Source organism: Stegostoma tigrinum, chromosome 1 (genome assembly GCF_030684315.1).
Source record: "Stegostoma tigrinum isolate sSteTig4 chromosome 1, sSteTig4.hap1, whole genome shotgun sequence".
Taxonomy (NCBI): Eukaryota; Metazoa; Chordata; class Chondrichthyes; order Orectolobiformes; family Stegostomatidae; genus Stegostoma; species Stegostoma tigrinum.
Window position 1 is genome coordinate 118,067,639 of NC_081354.1, and position 23,995 is coordinate 118,091,633.

General features: G+C 43.0%; 1 protein-coding gene across 1 annotated transcript in view; it reads left to right on the forward strand.

The window, feature by feature from the left end:
- adamts6 (ADAM metallopeptidase with thrombospondin type 1 motif, 6) overlaps window positions 1–23,995 on the forward strand; it is a 324,888-nt gene that overhangs the window by 41,071 nt on the left and 259,822 nt on the right. Inside the window, exons 5-7 of the mRNA XM_048554806.2 lie at window positions 4,549–4,766; window positions 14,249–14,332; window positions 14,710–14,855. Coding sequence (XP_048410763.1) covers window positions 4,549–4,766; window positions 14,249–14,332; window positions 14,710–14,855 — 448 coding nt within the window. The remainder of the gene's footprint in view (window positions 1–4,548; window positions 4,767–14,248; window positions 14,333–14,709; window positions 14,856–23,995) is intronic.

Here is a 23,995-nt window from a genome sequence, read left to right on the forward strand (position 1 = left end):
TTTCCTTGCACATAACCATGCTGACTATCACTAATCAATTTTTGCCTGTCTAAATATCTATAAGTCCTATCTTTTGCAATCACCTCCAACAATTTGCCCACAACCAAAGTCAGACTCAAGTCTATAGTTCCCTGGTTTCTGCTTACTACCTTTCTTAAACAAAAGTACAAAATTCGCCACCCTCCTGTCCTCGTGCACCTCATCCATAGTTAATGATAATGCAAATATTTCTGCAAGAGGTCTCACAATTTCCTCATGTACTTCCCACAACATTTTGTAATACATTATACCAGGTCCTGGAGATGTATCCACCTTTATATTCTTTTGGACCTCCTGAACCTCCTCTTCAGTAATGTGGACTGTTTTTAAAATATCAATTTCTCTGCATATTCTAGACTCCATTTCTTTCTCAACAGCAAAACCTAATGTGAAATATTGATTTCACATCTCTGTAGTTACCATCTTGCTCTTGATGCATTTATATATACACCTAAAGAACCTTCTTTTTTCAGTGTTTAAATTCCCTGCAAGCTCACTCGATAAGCTATTTCTGTAGGTGATTGGAACCAGGTGGATCTTGTTAACTATGGGGTTCTTGACTGGAGTGTTAATCTGGGCCAATCAGCAAAGCCTTGGCTGAAGCATGCGCAAGACCTCAGCCAGATTGAGATCGTGCACTGGGGAACTGTTGCATGTTAAGGGTACAACTTTGGTTCTGGTCTGCGATGCAAAGCTATCGTTGTAGTTACCACTGATGTAGTAAAAGACTTGGGCCCAAACTTATTGGGGCAGAACTGGTTGAGAAAGATATACCTTGAATGGCTCAAGAATTTTTGATTGGAAAATCACTGCCCCAGTGAATTCCTAGTGAAATACCTCAGAGTTTTTCAGGATGGGCTTGGGACTATCAAAGGGGCCAAAGCCACTTTACCTTTGTTGAACAAGTTAAACCTGATATTTCCAGACCTGGGGGTGAAGGTGAAATGGCAGCAGGAATGTTAATGCTGGTTAAAGGCCTCCTCTAAGCGCAAGAGACAGTTCAATTCAGGGGATGAAGTTTGGTACCACAACTGTGGAAGTAGCCCTGTATGGGTATGAGGTGAGGTTGATGTGAGGTCAGGTCCCATCACTTACAAAGTTCGGATAGGTGATACAGTCCTGAACAAACATGTGGATCACCTGAAAGCTGTTATCTTGCAAATAGGGCAGGAGCAAAACATACCTGGTGCCACAGAACAGCCAGAAGGTCTGTCAGAAACTGCAGGTGCTTCCCCCTCCGTCGAGTCTCAGTGAAATGTCAGAGTCCAAAATGGACGTGGCCTCAATACCAGTGCCGCCAGAACAAGGAGAGGAGACCCTTTGAAGATGTTCCAGATGCAAGAGGCGGGCCACGATCTGGTACATGCTGCTTGTGTTTGAGTCTGAGTTGGTGGAACCAGACCTGGGGCAAAAACATCACAAGAGAAGCTTCAAGTGAGAGATCAGGCCCACATCCCTGGGCCTGGAAGGGGAGTGGGGTAGCAGGTGGCGGGATATAGTGATTAGAACCAGGTGGACCTCATTGACTACAGGATTCTTGATTGTGTTGTTAACCTGTGCCAATCAAGAAAGATAACAAAGTGTAGGGCTGGATGAACACAGCAGACCAAGCAGCATCTTAGGAGCACACGTTTCGGGCCTAGACCCTTCACCACCTTTTCTGATGAAGGGTCTAGGCTGGAAATGTCAACTTTTGTGCTCCTAAGATGCTGCTTGGCCTGCTGTGTTCATCCAGCCCCACACTGTGTTATCTTGGATTCTCAGCATCTGCAGTTCCCATTATCTCCAATCAGGAAAGCCCCGGCTGACTAATATAACCACAAGATTAGAATCTCCTCCATTGAGGACTGACTCCGAGCTGGTTGGCCACAGCCATTGTACAGTGCACAAGTAAATAAAGAGCCACTTGGTGATGGGACACCGGCCTCTGTGCAGTTGTTTCGATTTCCTTTTCTTAGTCAACTCCTTTGCTGAATTCTAGACTGCTCCCATGCCTCTGGACTGCTGTTTTTTCTCTTATGGCCAATTTTTTTTACCTCTTTCTTGGATCTAATATATCTCTAGCTTTCCTTGTAAGCCATGGTTTGACTGCCTTTCCCATTTTACACCAGACAGGAACGAACAGTTGTTGCAGTTCACTCATGCTCTTTGATATTTATCATTGCCTTTCCATTATTATCACCTTAAGTAATGGTCGCAATTTATCATAGCCAACTCACGCCTCACACCATCATAGGTTCCTCCATTTAGGTTCAGGATCCAAGTCTCAGAATCAACCGCAACACTCTCCATCTTGATGATCAATTCCTTCATATTATGATTGCTCGCCCTCAGTGATGTTGCACAACTCGATTGCCAGTTACTGCTTTCTCATTATAGAATGCCTAGTCTAGGATGGCCTATTGAGTTTCTTAATAAGAACTGAAAGAACTGCGGATGCTGTAAATCAGAAACAAAAACCGATGTTGCTGGAAAAGCTCAGCAGGTCTGGCAACATCTGTGAAGATACTGCCAGACCTACTGAGCTTTTCCAGCAATGTCTGTTTTTGTAGCCTGTTATTTAGGTTGGCTCCTTAAAGTATTGATCTGGAAAACCACCGTATATACACTCCTGGAATTCCTCCTCTATGGTATTGTTACTGAATTGATTTGCCCAACCTATATGCAGATGAAAGTCATTCATAATTACAATGTTCCCTTGTTGCATGCATCTCTAATTTTGTTTAATGCCATTCACGACATCATCCCTCAAGTTTCTGGGTATATATACAGGTGCCTGCTAATATTAATTTGCCTCTGTTTTTCTCAATTCTACCCATTCAGATTCCACCTCATCAGTCCTTAACCAGCAATACAACCTCACCACCTTTCCTTTTTGTCCGTTCTTCTTAAATACTGAATACTTTGCACATGAGCACAAATCCTTAAGGTTTACTTTTTTTAACAACGCCAAATCCGTTCCCATTATTTTTCACTGTGTCCATGTTTGAACCTTGATTTCTCTGCGTATCACTTTTCCGTCTTTTGTTTTTGTCCTTGATTTCCCTTCCTCTGACTTCTTACACAGGTTCCCATTCCACTGTCCTTTCGACTTAAAGCCTCCCGAAGCACCTTAGCCAATACGCCCCCAAGAACATCAGACCCAGTCTTCTGTAGGTCCAGTTTGTACTTGTCTCACTTCCGCCAGAGCCAATCCCAATGCCCCAAGAATATGAGACCCTCCTCTTCACACAGTTTCTTCTGCCACATGTTCATCCAATATATCCTGCTATTTCTACACTGTCTAGCACATGGCACAAGTAGTAATCCTAAGAAAACCTACCTTTGAGTTCCTAATTTTCAACTTACTTCCTAACTTACATTCTGTTTTTAGGAACTCATCCCTTTTTTAACCGGTGTATTTGTATCAAAGTGTACAAGGTTACAGGGCCACAATGCGCAGCAACAGCATAGGAGATAAAAAGTGTGTAATTTGTCTTAATTTACAATAGGCAATGGTAATTCTGGTATTCAGCCTAAATTGTGGTAACTCCCACAGAAGTGAGCATCCACTAGCATGGTGTGACATTTCTGGTCACCAATGAGTGACATGCTGAGCGAACGGAATCTTTCTGTAGTTTTCAGTACTGAAGAAGTGGATGTGGGTGTAATCTGATGTATTTACATTATAGGAATTTCGTAAAATGAAGGTGTCTCCTCCTGTTGCAATCAGCTACCCATTGGAATTAAAATGAGATATTAAACTGAGGCCCTGTCTCTGTGCTGAGGTAGATGCAAAATGTTCCAACACACTTCATGCAAGTTGGAATTTTTCCTTATGTCCTGAGCAACAACCCCCCACACTCAACCTAAACAGGTTAACTGCTCTTCTATTTGAATGTTGTTGTTTGTGAAGCCTCGTTGTGTACATCTTGTCTACACTTCAAAAATGACTGCAGTTGCAAAACTGCAAAACAAATGCACTGCAAGAAGATAATGAACTGTTTACAAAGCACTTTGGAATGCTTTAAGGTTAAAGGTGCCTTTGCAAAATGTATTTTTTTTATCATTCCCAACTATGAAGAATAATCTTTTGTTTCAGTCGCTTGCTACTTTAGGTGGGGCCCACTGTACAATGCAAAAGGCCAAATATACTAAGAAGGCAATGTTGAGAATTAATCATTCAGCCAGTTCCTGAACAGCTTTCAATCTGGTTCAGATTGTATAGCTGCTATTTGGTTCTGCCCTGCTATTTGGTCAATGTAACCTGAAAAGGAGACCCTTATCAAGGAGACCCACCTGACAGTTTCTCTGTTTGCGTCAAGAGAGGCATGAATAAATTTTGAGCTTGTTTCATTTTCCATTAAATTTGACCAAAACATATTCCAAACCACACCCCCCCCCAGTGTTTTCCTGTCCTTTAGTGTTGTTTCAATTCACGAAGGTGAAACTTCACATTTTAAAAGCAGCTGGATTACAAGCTGCTAAATGACTAATCTGGCTAACATGGTTGATTATCTTCACTCCTAGAAGACCGCACAGGAAGAATAAAGCCGTGGTGGTTAAATCATCCCTCGGCCTTTCCAACGTCATTGCCAAAGAACAAAACGGCAACCAGTGCTCATCGACAAAGGAGATCAGTAAGCCTTGAACGCTTTGTGGAAACTCTTGTAGTGGCAGACAAAATGATGGTGGGATATCATGGTCGTAAGGATATCGAACATTATATCTTATCAGTAATGAATATTGTAAGTTTTATCCCTTTGTATTTTGAAATGATAAACATTTTTTGAATCTATTTTCTTGGCCTTGAATAAGAGCTGTCTAAAATTCATCTCAATGCTGTTATAGCTGAGGTATTGACCTATTACTTATGAATGAATGATCAATTTGATTGCAACAGAAGAATGGAATTTCAAATGAACACTTTAAGCATCGGCATCTTTTACTGCACGATATAATTCTGAGACTCCATTGTTGAAAAAGAGTGACTTCCATCTGAGAGATTGTTTCAGTTATGGGTGGGCCTTGTTGTCATGCTGCCTGTCTGAATTGAACAGGAAGTGTTCTCTGGCCAGTAGGCAGGTTTAGCTGGAAGGAGGCCACATGCTTAGCGCCATTGAGATGGCATGTCCTAAAGAAGGGAGTTCCTGGAGGATTTCGTCAGGCAGATTCCCAGACTAGAGAGGGACTGATTATTCATTTTTGAAACCTGGTGGTGTATTTCAGGGCAGATTTTGATGCCTCAGTAGCAAGCTAGAGAGGTAAGAGGCTGATAAAGCCATGGGGAGCTATGCAGGGATAGCTCCTAATCCCCCCCACCCCCCACCCCAAGGCATTTTCTCAGCAGCAGGACATGATTGCCATCGCGGGCCTGAATAATACCCATCCACCACCACTCTCCTCCATATGGCTGAACTTGTTGTCTCACTGAATAGTTTCTTCTTTAATTCATCTCACTTCTGCCAAGTCAAAGGAGTGGCTGTGGGCACCCGCATGGGTTCCAATTATTAAGCCTGCCATTTTTATAGGCTATGTGGAATAATCCTCGTTTCAGTCTTACATTGGCCCCTCCCACAGTTCTTTTCTCAGTGCATTGACTGTTTCGGTGTCACATCATGCTCCTGCCTGGACCTTGAAAAATTTGTTCATTTTGCCTCCAATTTCCACTCCTCTACAACTTTCACATCGTCCATTTCTGATACTTCCCTTCCTTTCCTCGACCTTTCCGTCTCCATTTCAGGCACTGAACTGTCCACTGCCATCCACTAAAAAGCCAATGACTCCCATAGCTGTCTTCTCTACAGCTCTTCATACTCCATGTCCTGTAAGGATTACATCCCATTCTCCCAGTTCCTTTGCCTACGTTGTATCTGTAGGGTGATGCCACCTTCATAAACAGTGCTACTGACATGGTTTCCTTCATCCATAACTATGGTTTCCCACCCACTAGTGGACAGGGCTCTCAACCACATCTGACCTGTCATTTGTGCTTCCAACTTTGCCCCTTCCCATCATCACAACACTGTCATTGGTTCCACATGTCCTCACTTTTCATCCCACCAGCCTTCACATTCAAAGGATCATCCTCCGCCATTTCAGACAACTCCAGCAGAACGCCACCACCAAACACATCTTCCCTTCACTCCCCCATCTGCATTTCACAGATGTTCCCTCCGGGTCACCCTCGTCCAGTCCTTGCCCACTAACAACCATCCCCTTCTTCCCACAGCACCTTCCCATGTAACTGAAAAAAGGTGCAACAACTGCCCCTTCACCTCCTCCCTGCTCACCATTCAAAGACTTAACCAGTCTTTCCAGGTAAAGTAACATTTCACCTGTACCTCTTCCAATCTGGCCTGTCATATTCGCTGCACCCAGTGTGGTCTTATCTACGTTGGAGAAACCAAACACAGACTGGGCGATCGCTTTGCAGAACACTTCTTGTCCATGCACAAGCATGACCCTGACCTTCCCCGTAATGGTCATGTTAACACAGCGTCCTGCTCAGTGTCTGTCCTTGGCATGATTTGATGCTCCAATGTGCAGGCTGGAGGAGCAGCATCTTCAGATTAGGCACTTTATAACCTCCTGGATTTAATATTGAGTTCAGCACCCTCCAATTGTGAACTCACCTCCCATTTCATCCCTTTTATCTTCACTAGTTACATTCTCTGTCTCCATCTCCTCCCTCCCCTCCCTCCACCCTAGTGGGACTGCTCTTTCCAGTCTTACAGTTAGACACACCATTGTTTTGGCAATTTCGCATTCCAATCACTTAATCTGCTCTCAGCATCCTTTCTGTGCCAGCACTTCACACCACCCCCCACACTATTGCATAAATGCTGCTCCCACTGCACTTCACTTCAGCTCTGATGAACCAGAGCATCCCTACAGTGTGGAAACAGGCCCTTCAGCCCAACAAATCCACGCTGACCCTCCGGACAGCATCCCATTCAGACCCACTCTGTTCCACCGTTTCGCTGTAACCCTGCATTTCCCATGGCTCTCACGCTTAACCTACACATCCTGAACACCATGGGTAATTTAGCATAGCCAATCCACCCAGCCTGCACATCTCTTGACTGTGGGAGGATATTTGAGCACCTAGCAGAAACCCACACAGACACGGGGAGAATATGCAAACTCCACACAGACAGTCACCTGAGGGTGGAATTGAACCTGGGTCCATGGTGCTGTGAGGCAGCAGTGCTAACCACCAAGCTACTGTCCCAAATTCATCTAGAGTCATCTGAACTGGAAACATTAGCATGTTCTCTCTCCACAGATGTTGCCTGACCCACTGTGATTTCCAGTATGTTTTGTTTTCAGTACAGATTCCAGCGTTTGCAGTGATTTGCTCCTACCTATGATACTGATGCCATTTCAAGGCAGCCATCAGAATCCCAATGATCTCCATGTAGGAGATTTCCCCTCTGATCTTCCATATCCTGACTAGTTTGCCTCTTTGACTCACATGGCCCAGAACCTTGAGGTCTCTTGTGTGCTTCAGCAGTGACCACTCTTTACAAGACTCTGCTGAGGCTTCAGAGCTGCTGGCCCTCTGATTTGGGGATGGCAGCACAAGGCGTTTGCCAAGACACTTTCTTTGTACAGCAGATCAATGGATGTCTGATTGCGTATCAACACTGGGGGCGAAGGTGGCTCCACTATTGGCTGGTGCAGGCTCGGCACTTGTTTTACAGCCTGATGTCCAGGTTCACTCCCTGGATGCCCTTACCCGACAAGAAAGCTGTTTTTGGTCGAACTGGAGTACGAATTGCAGTTGAGACCTGATGAGAACAGCAGGGTAATTCACCTGAACATTTTAACCGCTCACTGGTTGCAGCCGTATAGGCAGAGGCAAAATCAACCTTTTAACCCTAATTTACCGATTGGGAAAAATTATATTTCCCTGCCTGTAGGAGAAAGAATGAAGCTAATAGATGCCAGAAAGTCAGTTGCAAGGCAATAATTCCACCACATGTTACCAGCCGTGAGGATAAAATGCTTACATTTTTATGACCAGTAAGAACATTCCTGTATTGTTCATAAGGACATAATAACATAGGAAATAGGACCAAGTTAGGAGTATGTATGGCCACTTGTGCCTCCTTCCAGTTTAACATGATCATGGCTGATCCTTAAACTCAACACCCACTTTCTTGCCCTATCTATATATCCCATGATCCCTGCTAAGTTCACAATTCCATTGATCTCAATCTTGAATATGTCCAGTAACAGTGCACACATGACCTTAGGGAACAGAGAATTTCAAAAGATTCACAATCCACCAAGGGGAGAAAGATTTCCTCAGCTCAGTCTAAAATGGCTGTCCAGAGGAAGAAAAAAACGTCTCAGCATCTCACATATTGAGTTCTGTTAGATTTTGAAGAATCTATATCCTACCAAGTTACAGGCATTTGTAGGGAGACAGGATGGGAATAGACCTGAGAGTTATCAATGTCGGGGTGTAGAGCTATGGGTGGAGGGGTTGATCTCTGAGAGCCATGTTGAGCTTGGGATAGAGCTCCCAGAGCCAAAGAGGTTGTGGGGTAGAGCTATTAAGAGAATTCTTCTAAATTCCAGACAGCATGAGGAAATGTGATAGGAGTAGATCTATCAGAGCCATCAACACAAAGGGATCTAGAGGTTTCTGTGTATGTGCGTGTTGTGGCACCCTGAGAATCATGGATGTGAGTAGAGCTGTTTGCAACAGTGTTTCTAAATGGCAGTGTGGGAGAGTTAAATATGAGAGCTGTGAGAGGGTGAGATGTTGTTTTGTCAGGGTTTGATGAGGGCTGTTGGGGACCTGGTTGAGCTCTGACAGCCATTATGATACAGAGGTTCAGGTAGGAGTCAGGGTAAAGTTGTAACTAACAGCTACGAGAGGGAGATGGGTTAAGTTCAGACAGTGGGGTGAGCATTGTAGGAATGAGAATAGTAGAGCTGTCAGGACAGTGATTGTGGGGTAGACCAGTAAGACGGGCAGAGAAGGGATAAAACTGTAAGGGGGGGGCCGCAGGGGAGGGATAGACTCTCAGGAGAAGGGTAGGGGTAAAGCTGTAAGGGGGACAGTGGATACAGCTGTAAGGGGCAATGGACTTGAGCTGTGAGAGGGTCATGGGAGAGGTAGGTCTGTGAGGAAGGACAGGGCCGATGGAATAGAGGAGTGGTGCAGCTCAGAGGAGGAATTGAGTTTTGAGAAAGGGAAAGAGAGGGGTAGATCTGAGATGTGATGGGAGGGTTAGAGCTGTGAAGAGGGGCAGGAAAGGACTAGATCTGTAAGAGGTAATGGGGAGCAGGATTAGAAAGCAGACAGTAATGTTTTCTCCCCTACCTTGAAGGCTCTATTGAATACACCAACGAGGCCTCTCCCACAGAACTAGGATGATGGTGTTGCCATGAATCATCTCTGAGCAAGAAGCTCTGCATTGGGTACCATTCCAGGGATTCACTGTCAGGCAAGGTGTGTCCTTAACATGGCCAAACTTGTCGAGTATCAGTCTGCAAATGTTTAACACACCAAAGGCAGACAGTAAGATTGTGAGATACTGGTCAGACATGTGATGCAAAGAAAGTTGGAGCCTCTGTCTTCATTATTCATTGCTCCAGATGACAATATCAAGGTAAAACTGGATATTGTCGCAGCAACTTGGGTCTCCCTGAGTGATCTGTAACACACCAGCACCATCACTTTCCAACACTGTGGGCTGGATTTTCATAAACATTAAGCAATTGGGGTTGGAGCTGAGTTGGAATAGCTCTTCACTGCATTCCTTCTGACAAAGACTTTTCCCAGAGCCAGGCAGGGAAGCAAATTAACCACTCACTCCACGGAGTTGCATTAACATATTTAAGGTCCCGAATAATTGCAACATCATGTAGCCTTGACTGCACTTTGCTGTTGATGGTGTGTTCTCCCTACCATGATTAAAGGCCACTCAGTGATAGTCACCTCCCTTCAGCAGGCCAGGGACCATCAGAACTCAAGCTGCATGATCCAAAGATTGAGCCACTGGAGATAGGCCACACCGTTCCACTGGAGGGGATCCGACTCCAAAGAGCTTGCTTCAGAGCATGCCCCCATGTTGAGGTGCCCTTGAGACTCCCAACTTGCCTCAGCTGCACCTGCCGTTCTGGTCGGGCTGCTAAGGCTGCAGACCTGTCAGCCATGTGATTGGGTCTGCAGGATCAGGAGTCCACCTTCTGTCCCAAATAGAATGGCAAGAGTCAAGATAATCAATTTGGGGCCTGCCTTCCAGAAGATGTGCCCTTGGTCTCACTGACAGGAGGATTGGGCTTGGGATCTCACGATTAATCCCAATATCAAAGTTCCAAGGCCTACGGGACATATTGGCCCTTTATGTTTGTTTCATAGCTTGTTTTTTTTTCAGCTAGCTTAACATTGCCAGCAAAATCAGTCACATGAAACTCAATACTCTAATATAATGCATTCATATTGATATTGAGAATGTGCAATACTGGTCCTTTCTGCATCCAACTGATGAAAGTCTATCAACCTGGAAATAATTTATTTTCCTATTGTTCATTTTCTGTCCTTTAACTAATCACTTCTCCTTGCTGATATATTACCCTCAACCACTAACCCATGAGCCTGTATCTTGTGCAACAAATACTTGTGTCACTTCAGCAAATGTCTTTTGAAAATCCGAATATATGACACATTCTGATCCTCTTTTAGCTGCCTGGCTGATTGGATTTTTAAAAGATTTTTGAGAATCTAGTCAAACAGGATTTCATGCCCCTACAACTGGCAGACTAATCATACCATAGTTTTCTAAGTGCCTTGTTACCACTTTGTTAGTCTTAGATTCCAATCGTAATAAATAAAGATGAGTGATGTCTGGCTAATTGTCTGTAGTGTTATGTTTTCAATCTGTTACATTTGTTAAATGTCAATTTGCTGATAACATTATCGAATATAAGTAATTTGGGAAGATCACAAATAATCCATCTCTGTACCACATCTGATGTTTGACATCAGATGCAGGACATTTCAGAGCTTTTAGTCCCATTAAATCATTCAGATTTTTTCATTTGTTCATTCTCTTCATGGAATGATTTATGTAAGCACTGATAGAAGAATGAGAGAGTGTTTCCTCTTGAAAAATTAGACATTTTTGTAGACCCACAGAAATGTGTAGTCTTTCCCAGGATCAGATTATCCCTTTAAACTTATTAATTATTGCAGGTTCGGTTTCTTTCTCCTGATATTAGGAAGAATTTATTTTTGCAGCGACAAATAAAAAGTACTTTTTACTGGATAATAAAATGTGAGGCTGGATGAACACAGCAGGCCAAGCAGCATCTCAGGAGCACAAAAGCTGACGTTTCGGGCCTAGACCCTTCATCAGAGAGGGGGATGGGGGGAGGGAACTGGAATAAATAGGGAGAGAGGGGGAGGCGGACCGAAGATGGAGAGTAAAGAAGATAGGTGGAGAGGGTGTAGGTGGGGAGGTAGGGAGGGGATAGGTCAGTCCAGGGAAGACGGACAGGTCAAGGAGGTGGGATGAGGTTAGTAGGTAGCTGGGGGTGCGGCTTGGGGTGGGAGGAAGGGATGGGTGAGAGGAAGAACCGGTTAGGGAGGCAGAGACAGGTTGGACTGGTTTTGGGATGCAGTGGGTGGGGGGGAAGAGCTGGGCTGGTTGTGTGGTGCAGTGGGGGGAGGGGATGAACTGGGCTGGTTTAGGGATGCAGTGGGGGAAGGGGAGATTTTGAAACTGGTGAAGTCCACATTGATACCATATGGCTGCAGGGTTCCCAGGCGGAATATGAGTTGCTGTTCCTGCAACCTTCGGGTGGCATCATTGTGGCAGTGCAGGAGGCCCATGATGGACATGTCATCAAGAGAACTGTTTGGTTTTCCCTGTGGTGCACATTTAAAATTTAGTCTGGAATTTTCAAATGCATCTAAAAATTGTGAAGAATGCTTAATTTACAGTTAGTCTTGTTGCCTCTCAAGAGTCATCCGACCTTAGTGGTTGTCCTTAGCATCCATGGGCTGAATACTTCCGAGGGTGGGGTGGGGAAAGTATTGCTCAACTACCCGGACTGGCTTTAAAACACGCTCACACATGGAGATAATACGCTGTGGGTTGACTCAAGTGTTGGGCTTCTGTCCCACAGTGGAAGGAATGCCCACTGTTGTGTGTTGCCAGCAGATCAGATTAGGTGACAGCTATATACTCACAACAGCATCAGAAGAGATTAGCGGGTGCTGCTGCTACAGCAGTGAGGCCTGTAATGAAGAGGAAGAAGCTGCATTACACAAGTTCATATTCACGATATTTACCTTCAGATTGCAGAGTGCCTTGCATTTTTACACCCTTTGTCAGTGAAGCCTTTATTTTGATCTTCATACCTCAAATTTGTTTAGATGTTTGAAAGATATTTGTTGCTTGAGCTTTCCTTTATCAGACTTAAAACTCATTACGTTAATGAGCAGGTAGCCAAATTTTTTTACTGTTCTATAACCAGCAACTGGGAGCTCCCCCACTAGTGTGCGAGTGCATTTGATGCCAGCAACAGTAGTCTGGATGTTGTGTCGGAAACCTAGAGGGCAGTGCTGATGTGGCTGTTTTCAGGAACCTCTATGTGACTCTATGACCTTCAGGAAATTAGCTGCCTGAGGTTGGTGTTCACGTCCCTTTTAAAGGCACAGATTCCACCTCCAAGAGCACCTGGCCAATTGGATTGCCAGTGACTCTTTAGTCAGAACAGTTTTAGGACCAAGAGGGAATCGAGGGTTATGGGGTGGGCAGACAGGAAGCTTGAGGCTGCAATCACAATCAGGACATCGGAGGCTGAGTGGTGACCTTAAAGAGGTCTATCAAATCATAAGGGACATGGATAGACTGAATAGCCAAGGTCTTCTCCCCAGGGTGTGGGAGTCCAAAGAGGGCATAGGTTTAACGTGAAAGGGGAAAGATTTAAAGGGGCCTAAGGGGCAGCTTTTTCACCCAGAGCACAGTGCATGTATGGAATGAGCTGCCAGAATAATTGGTTGGAGGCTGGTACAATTACAAGATTTAAAAGGTGCGTGGATGGGTACATTAAGAGGAAGGGTGTAGCTAACATAGTTACAATTCTGTAGCCACAGACCCCCAGGTGACCAATAGGGAGATGATAGTGCTGATTTTAATACTATACAGAAATACAGACAAATTTGGTATTAACTCCATTAGGGAGTGGTAGAGAGAAGTCAACTCTTACTAACATGACAACGACCTCCCAACAAATTAGACATGAGAGGGATTGGGTGCCCTGCTGTTATGAAAGCATAGTAGCAGGCAGCTAGGGACCAAAGGGAATGAGCCCAGACATTAACATAATTGCTAATTGTTTGGCCAAAAAGGTTCACAGTGAAGACAGACAAAGTCAAGGCTGGCCGTGCTTCCCTTCATTCCTGTACCTCCCGGACAAAGATCTGTATTTTTTTTTATATTTTGTTCTGGGTCTTTCCTGGCCCTATGATCCATTTTTTGACATATTGCTCCCCCTCTTAATTTTCTAGTAGATATTGCTGTTGAACTTTTATTTTCTATTGGAGTCCTTCAGTACATTTAAAGATATGTCCTGCTGGCTGTGGGTGGATGTACTTGCTGCCTGCAATTTAATCATTGAATGTCACTTTCATTGCTCACTCACAGTTTCTACTGGGTTAAAATTTCCCCAAGATTTCTAATAATCATTTAATCCAAGATTTCAGTCCAGTTGTAGAATACAAATTGCAAGAATGTGTTTTGATCCTTTTGGTTAAAACAATTATCAATGAAAATAGGAGCCCTAGAAACAAGGGAGCTGAGAAATCTATTTACAACTGCATGTCAATTTATAAATGTAAAAATATGAAACTCTCGTAAGTGTGGCAATATGCAAAATTAAAATAATGATTACGTTCAACAGAAAGATTTTGGATTCTATTTATAAATGATGACAAATAATTTTATGACATGTTCTTTGCAGTGTGTCTCCTCAGCTGAAACTATAAATCAGAACTGAAGCATTCACTCCTTTGGCTTTCTTTCTGTTTATTCATATGTTCAAATCTTTGTTCTGTGAACATGGTTTCATAAAACTACCTGATGAAGTTATCATTAATTGTGATGTTGCTGTCAATGTGAGGTTGTCAAAATAAAATCAGAAGTTGAAAAAGGTATTTTACTTTTGTCTGACTTTGTGTCTTTTCTTATTTTCTGGAGGTCAGGTTGCCAAACTTTACCGAGATTCCAGTCTAGGAAATGTTGTGAACATAATAGTCACTCGTCTGATTGTTCTTACTGAAGATCAGGTAAGATGAGGAATCCAAAATGTCTACTTTTTAAATCGGCACTTTTTTATTTTGATTATTTTGCACAAATTGGAAGGAAATTTCTGTGACTGGAAAATACTGCAGAAGAAATACTCTGGCTGTATGTGTAATAACATTATAAATGCTTTCAACAAGAAATGTTTATAAGTTCTTCATCCCTTGATGTGTTTTATAATTTGTTGGGCTGAAGTCAGACATCAGAGAAATTTTACATGAAATAAAGGGTACTTTTTCAAACAAAAAAATTAAAAAGCAAGCTGCCCTTACTAATTATCATCTTCGTTTTTATTCTTTGAAGAAGAGCTGATTCTTCAGTAATTTGTTTGGATTTCTCTGGTATGCTTGTTGCATTGTAGCCAAACTTGGAGATAAATCATCATGCAGACAAGTCCTTGGACAGCTTCTGTAAATGGCAGAAATCCATTCTTTCTCACCAAAATGATGGAAACACCATTCCAGAAAATGGGATTGCTCATCATGATAATGCTGTTTTAATTACTAGGTAAGATGTGGATATTTGCATGCAAATTCTAATCTCAGAATGAAAATCATGTGCACAGTGACTGACTAGTTATTCACCTGTATCACCCACATTCAGAATGTGGATTTCAAACTTAAGAATTGTTTTTTTTTCTGTCTAATGTTTCTTTCATGTAAGTTGTCCATGCTTTTGTCCTCTTGGCCTATACTTTTCTGTGAGGGCAGCAGATGAATGTTTTCCAATGTCCCATGTGCCCTGCATTTTGGAGATAGTAGGGATTGCCACTCACCCCTTAATTTTTCTGCCACCTACTGGGAGAGACATAGGCTCTGCATAGCAAGTGATCAAAACTGTACAAATGTACAGAATCTGTTTGTGAGATGAATAGAGACTGGAACTGAGTTTGCTTAGAGTACCAGCCTTCTCTCACTATTACTGAGTCACACAAATTTCAAACTTTCACTGCTTCCTTTTCTGATGTGTTTGTCACTGTTCACATACACTATATGTTGGACAATCAATGCAGTTTCGTATTTATTAGGCTTGCATGTAATTGAGTTCAGAATCTATAAATTATAAACAAAAATTGACACTAGGGGGATTGAAAAGCTATGTCAGGGAAAGGAATGAGCAAATTTAGAGCATGTATGTCCAGCATTAATTTATACCCTGACTTGTTTGGGACAAATGAGTGTAATCAGCTTGTGATATAATGCTCATGAACACCACAGCCGCTTTTTAAAAGCTTTTTAAAAGTTGTTGGCATTTATCAGTGAAATATTCAGAAACACAGAAATGACATTGTGCAATATAAAAATATAAGAATCAAATGTACTTCCAAGACATAATTTCTGGACTTTACTCTTTCTGTGTAAGGCAAATGGGATACTTGCCTGTTTGGAAGAAATTTGAACAGTTCTGTGCCAGAGATAGGGAGTAAGGAGTAAAAGTACATATTTAAGGATGTGATATTTTTCTGGATGTTTTTCTTTTTATATCAGTTGTGACTTAAATGGAGTAAAATGCATGAAATGTGCAAGAACCATGTTTAGCAAAATCAGTGCTATTTCTCAAACTAAAATTGTGAGTGAAGTAGTATTTTTGTTTCCAGAATAGTTGCAGCCATGTTCTGAATATGTCTCAAGCCTAGATAGGAATACAGTCGGTCCTCAAATACTGGATTAAAACAAGCTGTTAATTTGCTTACAAAGCTTCATTGGTGAATTAAATTTTGTTTGACCATAAGACCATTAGACATAGGAGTGGAAGTAAGGCCATTTGGCCCATCTAGTCCACTCTGCCATTAACCATGGCTGATGGGCATTTCAACTCCACTTCCCTGCCCACTCCCCGTAGCCCTTGATTCCTTGTGAGATCAAGAATTTATCAATCTCTGCCTTAAAGACATTTAACGTGCCAGCCTCCACTGTGCTCCATGGCAATGAATTCCTCAAGCCCACCACTCTCTGGCTGAAGAAATGTCTCCTCATTTCCGTTTTAAATTTACCCCCTCTAATTCTAAGGCTGTGCCCACGGGCCCTATTCTCCCCGCCTAACGGAAACAACTTCACAGCGTCCACCCTTTCTAAGCCATACATTATCTTGTAAGTTTCTATTAGATTTCCCCTCAACCTTCTAAACTCTAACGAATACAATCCCAGGATCCTTAGCCGTTCATCATAGGTTAAACCTACCATTTCAGGGATCATCTGTGTGAATCTCCGCTGGACACACTCTAGCGCCTGTATGTCCTTCCTGAGGTGTGGGGCCCAAAATTGGACACAGTATTCTAAATGGGGCCGAACTAGAGCTTTATAAAGTCTTTTATATTCCAACCCTCTTGAGATAAACGACAACATGACATTCACATTCTTAATCACGGACTCTACATGCAAGTTAACCTTTAGAGAATCCTGGACCAACATTTCCAGATCCTTTTATACTTCTGATTTGTGAATTTTCTCACCGTTTAGAAAATAGTCCATGCCTGTATTCTTTTTTCCAAAGTGCAAAACCTCACATTTGCTCACATTGAATTTCATCAGCCATTTCCTGGACCACTCTCCTAAACTGTCTAAATCTTTCTGCAGCTTCTCCACTTTCTCAGTACTACCTGCCTGTCCACCTATCTTCGTATCATCGGCAAACTTTGCCAGAATTCCTCCAGTCCGAAAAATGCAGATCATTAATATATAAAGTGAACAGCTACGGCCCCAACACTGAACACTGCGGGACACCACTCATCACCGGTTGCCATTCTGAAAAGAGCCTTTTATCCCAACTCTCTGCCTTCTGTCAGACAGCCACTCCTCAATCCAAGCCAGTAGCTCACCTTGAACGCCATGGGCCGTCACCTTGCTCAGCAGCCTCCCATGAGGCACCTTATTAAAGGCCTTTTGGAAGTCTAGATAGATAACATCCACTGGGTATCCCTGGTCTAACCTACTTGTTACCTCTTCAAAGAATTCTACCAGGTTTGTCAGGCACGACCTCCCCTTACTAAAACCATGCTGAGAGTGAAAAGGAATTAATCCATTTGCAAGCAGTGCTTTTTTGTTCACCTTCTTTCATTAGTATCCCTGAGCCCTGGGAAAAGAGAAAGGATTGGCAACTTGTATCAGTGCAAATATAAAATAGCTATTAAAAAATTCATGAGAGTGGCACAGGAATAAAGTTTTTGTTTATTCCCACTTCACTTTGAAGGGGGCATTGGACCGTTGTCTGTGAACAATGCCTTGCATGGCTGTGAACATAACCCATCATACCAGTGGACTCAAGTGAGTGGTGATCTGTTTATCATTTAGAGATTTGTAATCTGTAATTATCACTCAGTTTACAAGAAATACACTTCCTTTGTCACTTTGTTAGTTCAGCTATTGACTGGCTAAACTGTCGGATTTTAAAATAACAGGTCATTCTCTAGTTTCTGCTGAGTTAGCTGATCATGTGTCGAAAGGAGTTTATCAATTGACTTCAGCTTTTAGGATAGTGAGAACAGGAAATGAAGGAAATTTTTGGCAAGGAGGAAGAAAGTCTGTAGAGGTAGCCTGAAGGATGATCTCCAGCATCAGATAAATAAATCATGAAGTCTTCATGCTTCTTGCAGTAGACAGTCACAGATGGCGTAGGGAGATGGTTGTCAGTGGGAAAAAAGCTAATGGAATGATCCTAGTGGACTGGAAGAGTGAGGCCAAATAGGACTTGATGTGGTCCAGCCCTACCTGGCACTGGACAGATAAGATACTTGTGTGTGAGATTGGATCAGATTTAAGTACTCAGTCTCAGCAAATAATTCATTGCGCTAATGTATAGATTTTCGACCCAGTCAACAGCTTGAAATTAAGTTCCATTTCCATTTGGGCCATTTGCCTGGTTAATGCACATGAGAAAAGAAATACAGCCTTTTCTTATGTGCAAATAAGAAAAACTTGTTATATTAGCCTTTATTAGGATAAAACCAAAATCTAACTGGTCTCCTCACTTTCATTGATAGAATAACTAAAGGATAACATTAAGTATTGGATCAATATTACTGTCACCGGATCCTCTATCATCAACCTTGGGAACTGGGGGAAGCTAACAGTTTTGTATCATTCTTAACACATTAAAAGCTGCAGTACAACTGCTGGTAAACATGGTTGGAGGTTCTGACTGTTATCAGGCGCCATCCCTAATATCACCAGCAGGAAAATCTGTTTTTAGCCACAAGGCAGCAAGAGCAGAACATATTGGTATGTGCCAACACATTTACAGTTGTTATCTAATGAGGTCAACAAGCCAGATGTATGTCTTTCTTCATTCACACTATAACGTCTCAAAGAAGAGAAAATAGTTACAATCACGGCATTGGCACTAGACTTGGAAATGTTTTCTCACCTGATACTATTAATGTTTAATTTACAATAATAGGGTAAGGGAAAAGCTGTCTTTATAAGTCATTATGCTTTCTCTTTATTGAAGGTATGTGATGTTTACATTTTTTACGTTATCAGCTCTCTACTTGTTCTGAGCGAAGTGTCAAAGAATGTGATTGTGGATGCGTTACGGACAGAAGGAAAGCAGAAATTGTTGAAATAGTTTTATTAAACCACAATGGCCCTTAATTACATGCGCAGATACGAAGTGAGGGGAAAGAAAACAATCTAGGAAAAATGTTGATTCAGATTTTGCTAGATTTTTGTCTACAAAACTTGCAATTAGCAAAGCAGTGCAATTGGTTATCCTTTTTATCACCTGGGTCTGCATTGGTGTACAGCTGATATAAAATTGATGTTGCAAACCTTGTCAACTCAAAAATGCATGAATGAGATATGCCTTGATAGAGGTGCACGGCAGCTCTCAAAAACTCTGCCACAGAGCAAGTTTATACATGCGAATTTCTGACATGGTCAGGATCTAATTTCAGCTGTAGAATCGGGAGGAGATATGGAACAGGTGCTTTTCTGACATGAAAGAAAGCAAGTTGTCAACTGATTGATAAATAAGTATTTGCTCACTTTAATATTTGCTTACTGAAAGCAAAGGTTTAAGACAATTTTTCTTGCTGTCCTCTTGGGTAGGCTTTGTACATTGAAATGATTAAAACCAAACAAGCACATTATTGGTGGAGTGGGTTGTGTGTACATTGCACAATATGAAATAGGCACCTCCCCAAATTTATTGCATGGTGATTTTCCACCCTGATCAGGATATAAGTGGTCATCCTGTGGCTGCTTATAAACTGATAATAACACTTAGTTTGTTCCCTTGGTTAAGAAATAGGAATATTCCTATTAACAATGGTCTTTTACAGTAATATGTATCTAGTGTAAATATCCTTGAGCATGAAAGTGACCCTGTTATGACACCATCTTGTATATTTCTTGAAAGTAAACTTGGGCTGGGGAGCATTTTTGAATGCCTGATAACCTCTATATTTATATTGTCAGTATAGCAGATGACTTGCAATAAAGTTAATAGAACTAGTAGTAACTCATCTTATTAGAAATAAACCTAGATCAGTGTTGCCTCTGAGCTGAGTGGCTGCACAAAAGTTCATGTGCAGGCTGTGGACAAGTCAACCTTTTGCATTTCTGTGAGAGCTCAGCTATGTGATAAGCTAAAGGACTTCATATTTAAACAAATAGTCTGCACAATCCAAATGTAGAAAAATAGTGGCTATATGGGCTTGGAATAAAAGTTTTATATTTGGCAGTGCCAGTGAAGATTTTTTTTTATTCATGGATTCCCTGCAGCTGGTTCAAACTGTATTTATAAATTGGTATTTGTTATGAATTTATAACCTGCAGTTAGAAAGAACATGTCAACTTGGAATTACGTATCCTATAGTTTCTTGATTATCTATCCTTGAAATGGATTTGAATTACAATAATACATAGATGATTCAGATTGTTAGTCTGATGCTAAACTAAAAATGTGAAGCTTTCTTAAATTTCAGAGATAGCTTTAAACTGAGACAAATTCAAATATATTTTGCTAGCGTTTTATTTTGCATTTCCAAAATTGGAAAATTGAGGATTCTGAGGCAGATTTTGTCTGGTGATTTGTTTGTCAGTACAGAGAGTAGTTGTTTGAGCCCGTGTAAGTGAGGTCAAAATGTTCAAGAGCTGATGCTAATCCTGCTAGAGTTGTAGAGTCTAGTCCAAATAAGCACTCTGATAAAACTGAATCAGCCACTTACTTAATTATTTGCAAATCTAGGTTAAAATTTAGTATGCAGTGCACATTAATGGGAGGAGGCAAGAAATTTTCTGAGTAAAATTTAGTTGCAGTGACCAGTTGAAAAGAAATGACAACAAGAAGGTAAAAGTTCCAAGAACCATTGGAAAATTTTAAAAGATATTTGTTTAGGTGGAATGTTTTATCTCTCAGAAGGTGGAGAAGGTGGAGAAGATCGGGTCATCGAAAATATTTAAGGTGGATGTAAGGTCACCATAGTCTTACCAAACCACAGGACTACTCCCAGCTCGGAGATGACTGGTGATGATGTAACCTGATGGCCATGACTCTTCAGATCAGGGGAGGGGTTGAGAAAGAGAGTCCTTCGTGGTAACCTCAGCCAGAGCAGGAACAGAATGCCCACTGTTACTCACCAGCTGTCCAGCCAACTGAGCTAACCTACCCCAAAGTGGAAATAGATTTTCATTAGGCAAAGGAATCAAAGTAGTTTGAGATGAACACAAACAGATCAGCCATGATGTAACTGAATGGTAGGGCACGCTTCCAGGGCTGAGTACCCTACTTCTGTTCCTAACTTATGCCTTTGTGTGTTCGTTGCCAGTTAGGTACAACAACACAATTGGTATTTTGTTAGCTACAGCTAATCAGATGCTGCACCAGCATGCCATTTCAGGAAGTATCATAGCACAATTCTGTCTAAAGAATTGTCCATATTAATGTTATATTAAGTGTTCACACTTGTGATACCAGATGTACTGTTTAACTACTGTCAGAATTGGAATATTTTCATGTACCAATCATCTGCCAAATCAAAGTCCGGTCACCTCAAAGCTGTCCAAGCTTTGATTTGGAATTGTGGGTATGGGAACATAAGGTCTGATCTGTCCATTTTCCTTTGTGGTGACCCCCCCACCCCACCTCATTGCCAGCAATGATGCTAGAGGCAGAAGAATGAAACCAATTTCACAAAGGCTATGAGAACCTAAGCACCATGGGAAAATAATGAAATGAGGGGATAGTCTCAGAAGCTGGTTGAATCAGTTTTTTTTTAATGTCCTGGCTAGAATTCTGGAATTAGGGATGAAAAGATAGAAACCATGAGTAGGAGTAGGCCTTTCAGCCCTTCAGTCCAGATCCACAATTCAGTATGACGATGGCTGATCTTCTATCTCAGCGCAATACTCCTGCTTTCTCCCTGTACAATATTACCTATTTATTTCTTAAATATATTCAGTGAGTTGGTCTCTAGAGTCGTCAGTGGTAGAGAACTCCACAGGTTCACTACTCTTTGATCCACCCCATATCCTGAAGCTGTAACCTGTGGTTCTAGTCTCCTGAACCTGGAAAAACGTGCTCCCTACTTATAGCCTATCCAGTCCTTATAGAATTTTAAACATGTCAATTAGGGTTCCCTCAAATCTCTCTAAACTCTAGTGAACCAATCTGTCATCCTAGGACGGACCTGCTAACCTTGGTATCAGTCGAGTGAGCCTCAGTTGTATCCCTTCTATGGCGAGTATAATCATTCTTGAGTACTAAGACTAAAAATGCACACAATAGCCCAAAGCCCTATATAACTGCTGCAAGACATCCCTACTTCTGAACAAGTCCTCTAGCAATGATGTTCATATTTAAGGGAAAGTGATGGCCTAGTGCTGGACCATTAATCTGGAGACCCAGGTGATGTTCTGGGGAGTACACCTGTATTCCGCATGCAGATGGCCTCAAGGCCGTCCGCTTCTTCCTGTCCCGTAGGCCCGACCAGTCCCCCTCCACCGACACCCTCATCCGCCTAGCCGAACTCGTCCTCACCCTCAACAACTTCTCTTTCACTTCCTCCCACTTCCTACAGAGAAAGGTGGTGGCCATGGGTACCCACATGGGCCACAGCTGTGCCTGCCTCTTTGTAGGTTACGTGGAACAGTCCCTCTTCCGCACCTACACAGGCCCCAAACCCTACCTCTTCCTCCGTTACATTGATGACTGTATCGGAACCGCCTCTTGCTCCCCAGAGGAGCTCAAACAGTTCATCCACTTCACCAACACTTTCCACCTCAACCTTCAGTTCACCTGGGCCATCTCCAGCACATCCCTCACCTTCCTGGACCTCTCATTCTCCATCTCAGGCAACCAGCTTGTAACTGATGTCCATTTCAAGCCCACCAACTCCCACAGCTACCTAGAATACACCTCCTCCCACCCACCCTCCTGCAAAAATTCCATCCCCTATTCCCAATTCCTCTGCCTCCACCACATCTGCTCCCACGATGAGGCATTCCACTCCCGCACATCCCAGATGTCCACGTTCTTCAAGGACTACAACTTTCCCCCCACAGTGGTCGAGAACGCCCTTGACCGCGTCTCCCGCATTTCCCGCCACACATCCCTCACACCCCGCCCCCGCCACAACCGCCCAAAGAGGATCCCCCTCGTTCTCACACACCACCTCACCAACCTCCGGATACAACACATCATCCTCCGACACTTCCGCCATCTACAAGCCGACCCCACCACCCAAGACATTTTTCCATCCCTACCCTTGTCTGCTTTCTGGAGAGACCACTCTCTCCATGACTCCCTTGTTCTCTCCACACTGCCCTCCAACCCCACCACACCCGGCACCTTCCCCTGCAACCGCAGGAAATGCTACACTTGCCCCCACACCTCCTCCCTCACCCCTATCCCAGGCCCCAAGATGACATTCCATATTAAGCAGAGATTCACCTGCACATCTGCCAATGTGGTATACTGCATCCATTGTACCCAGTGTGGCTTCCTCTACATTGGGAAAACCAAGCAGAGGCTTGGGGACCGCTTTGCAGAACACCTCCGCTCGGTTCGCAATAAACAACTACACCTCCCAGTCTCATACCATTTCCACTCCCCCTCCCATTCTTTAGATGACATGTCCATCATGGGCCTCCTGTAGTGCCACAATGATGCCACCTGAAGGTTGCAGGAACAGCAACTCATATTCCGCTTGGGAACCCTGGAGCCCAATGGTATCAATGTGGACTTCGCCAGCTTCAAAATCTCCCCTTCCCCCACCACATCCCAAAACCAGCCCAGTTCATCCCCTCCCCCCACTGCACCACACAACCAGCCCAGCTCTTCCCCTCCACCCACTGCATCCCAAAACCAGTCCAACCTGTCTCTGCTTCCCTAACCTGTTCTTCCTCCCACCCATCTCTTCCTCCCACCCCAAGCCGCATCTCCACCTCCTACCTACTAACCTCATCCCACCTCCTTGACCTGTCTGTCTTCCCTGGACTGACCTATCCCCTCCCTACCTCCCCACCTATACTCTCCTCTCCACCTATCTTCTTTTCTCTCCACCTTCGGTCTGCCTCCCTCTCTCTCCCTATTTATTCCAGAACCCTTACCCCATCCCCCTCTCTGATGAAGGGTCTAGGCCCGAAACGTCAGCTTTTGTGCTCTTGAGATGCTGCTTGGCCTGCTGTGTTCATCCAGCCTCACATTTT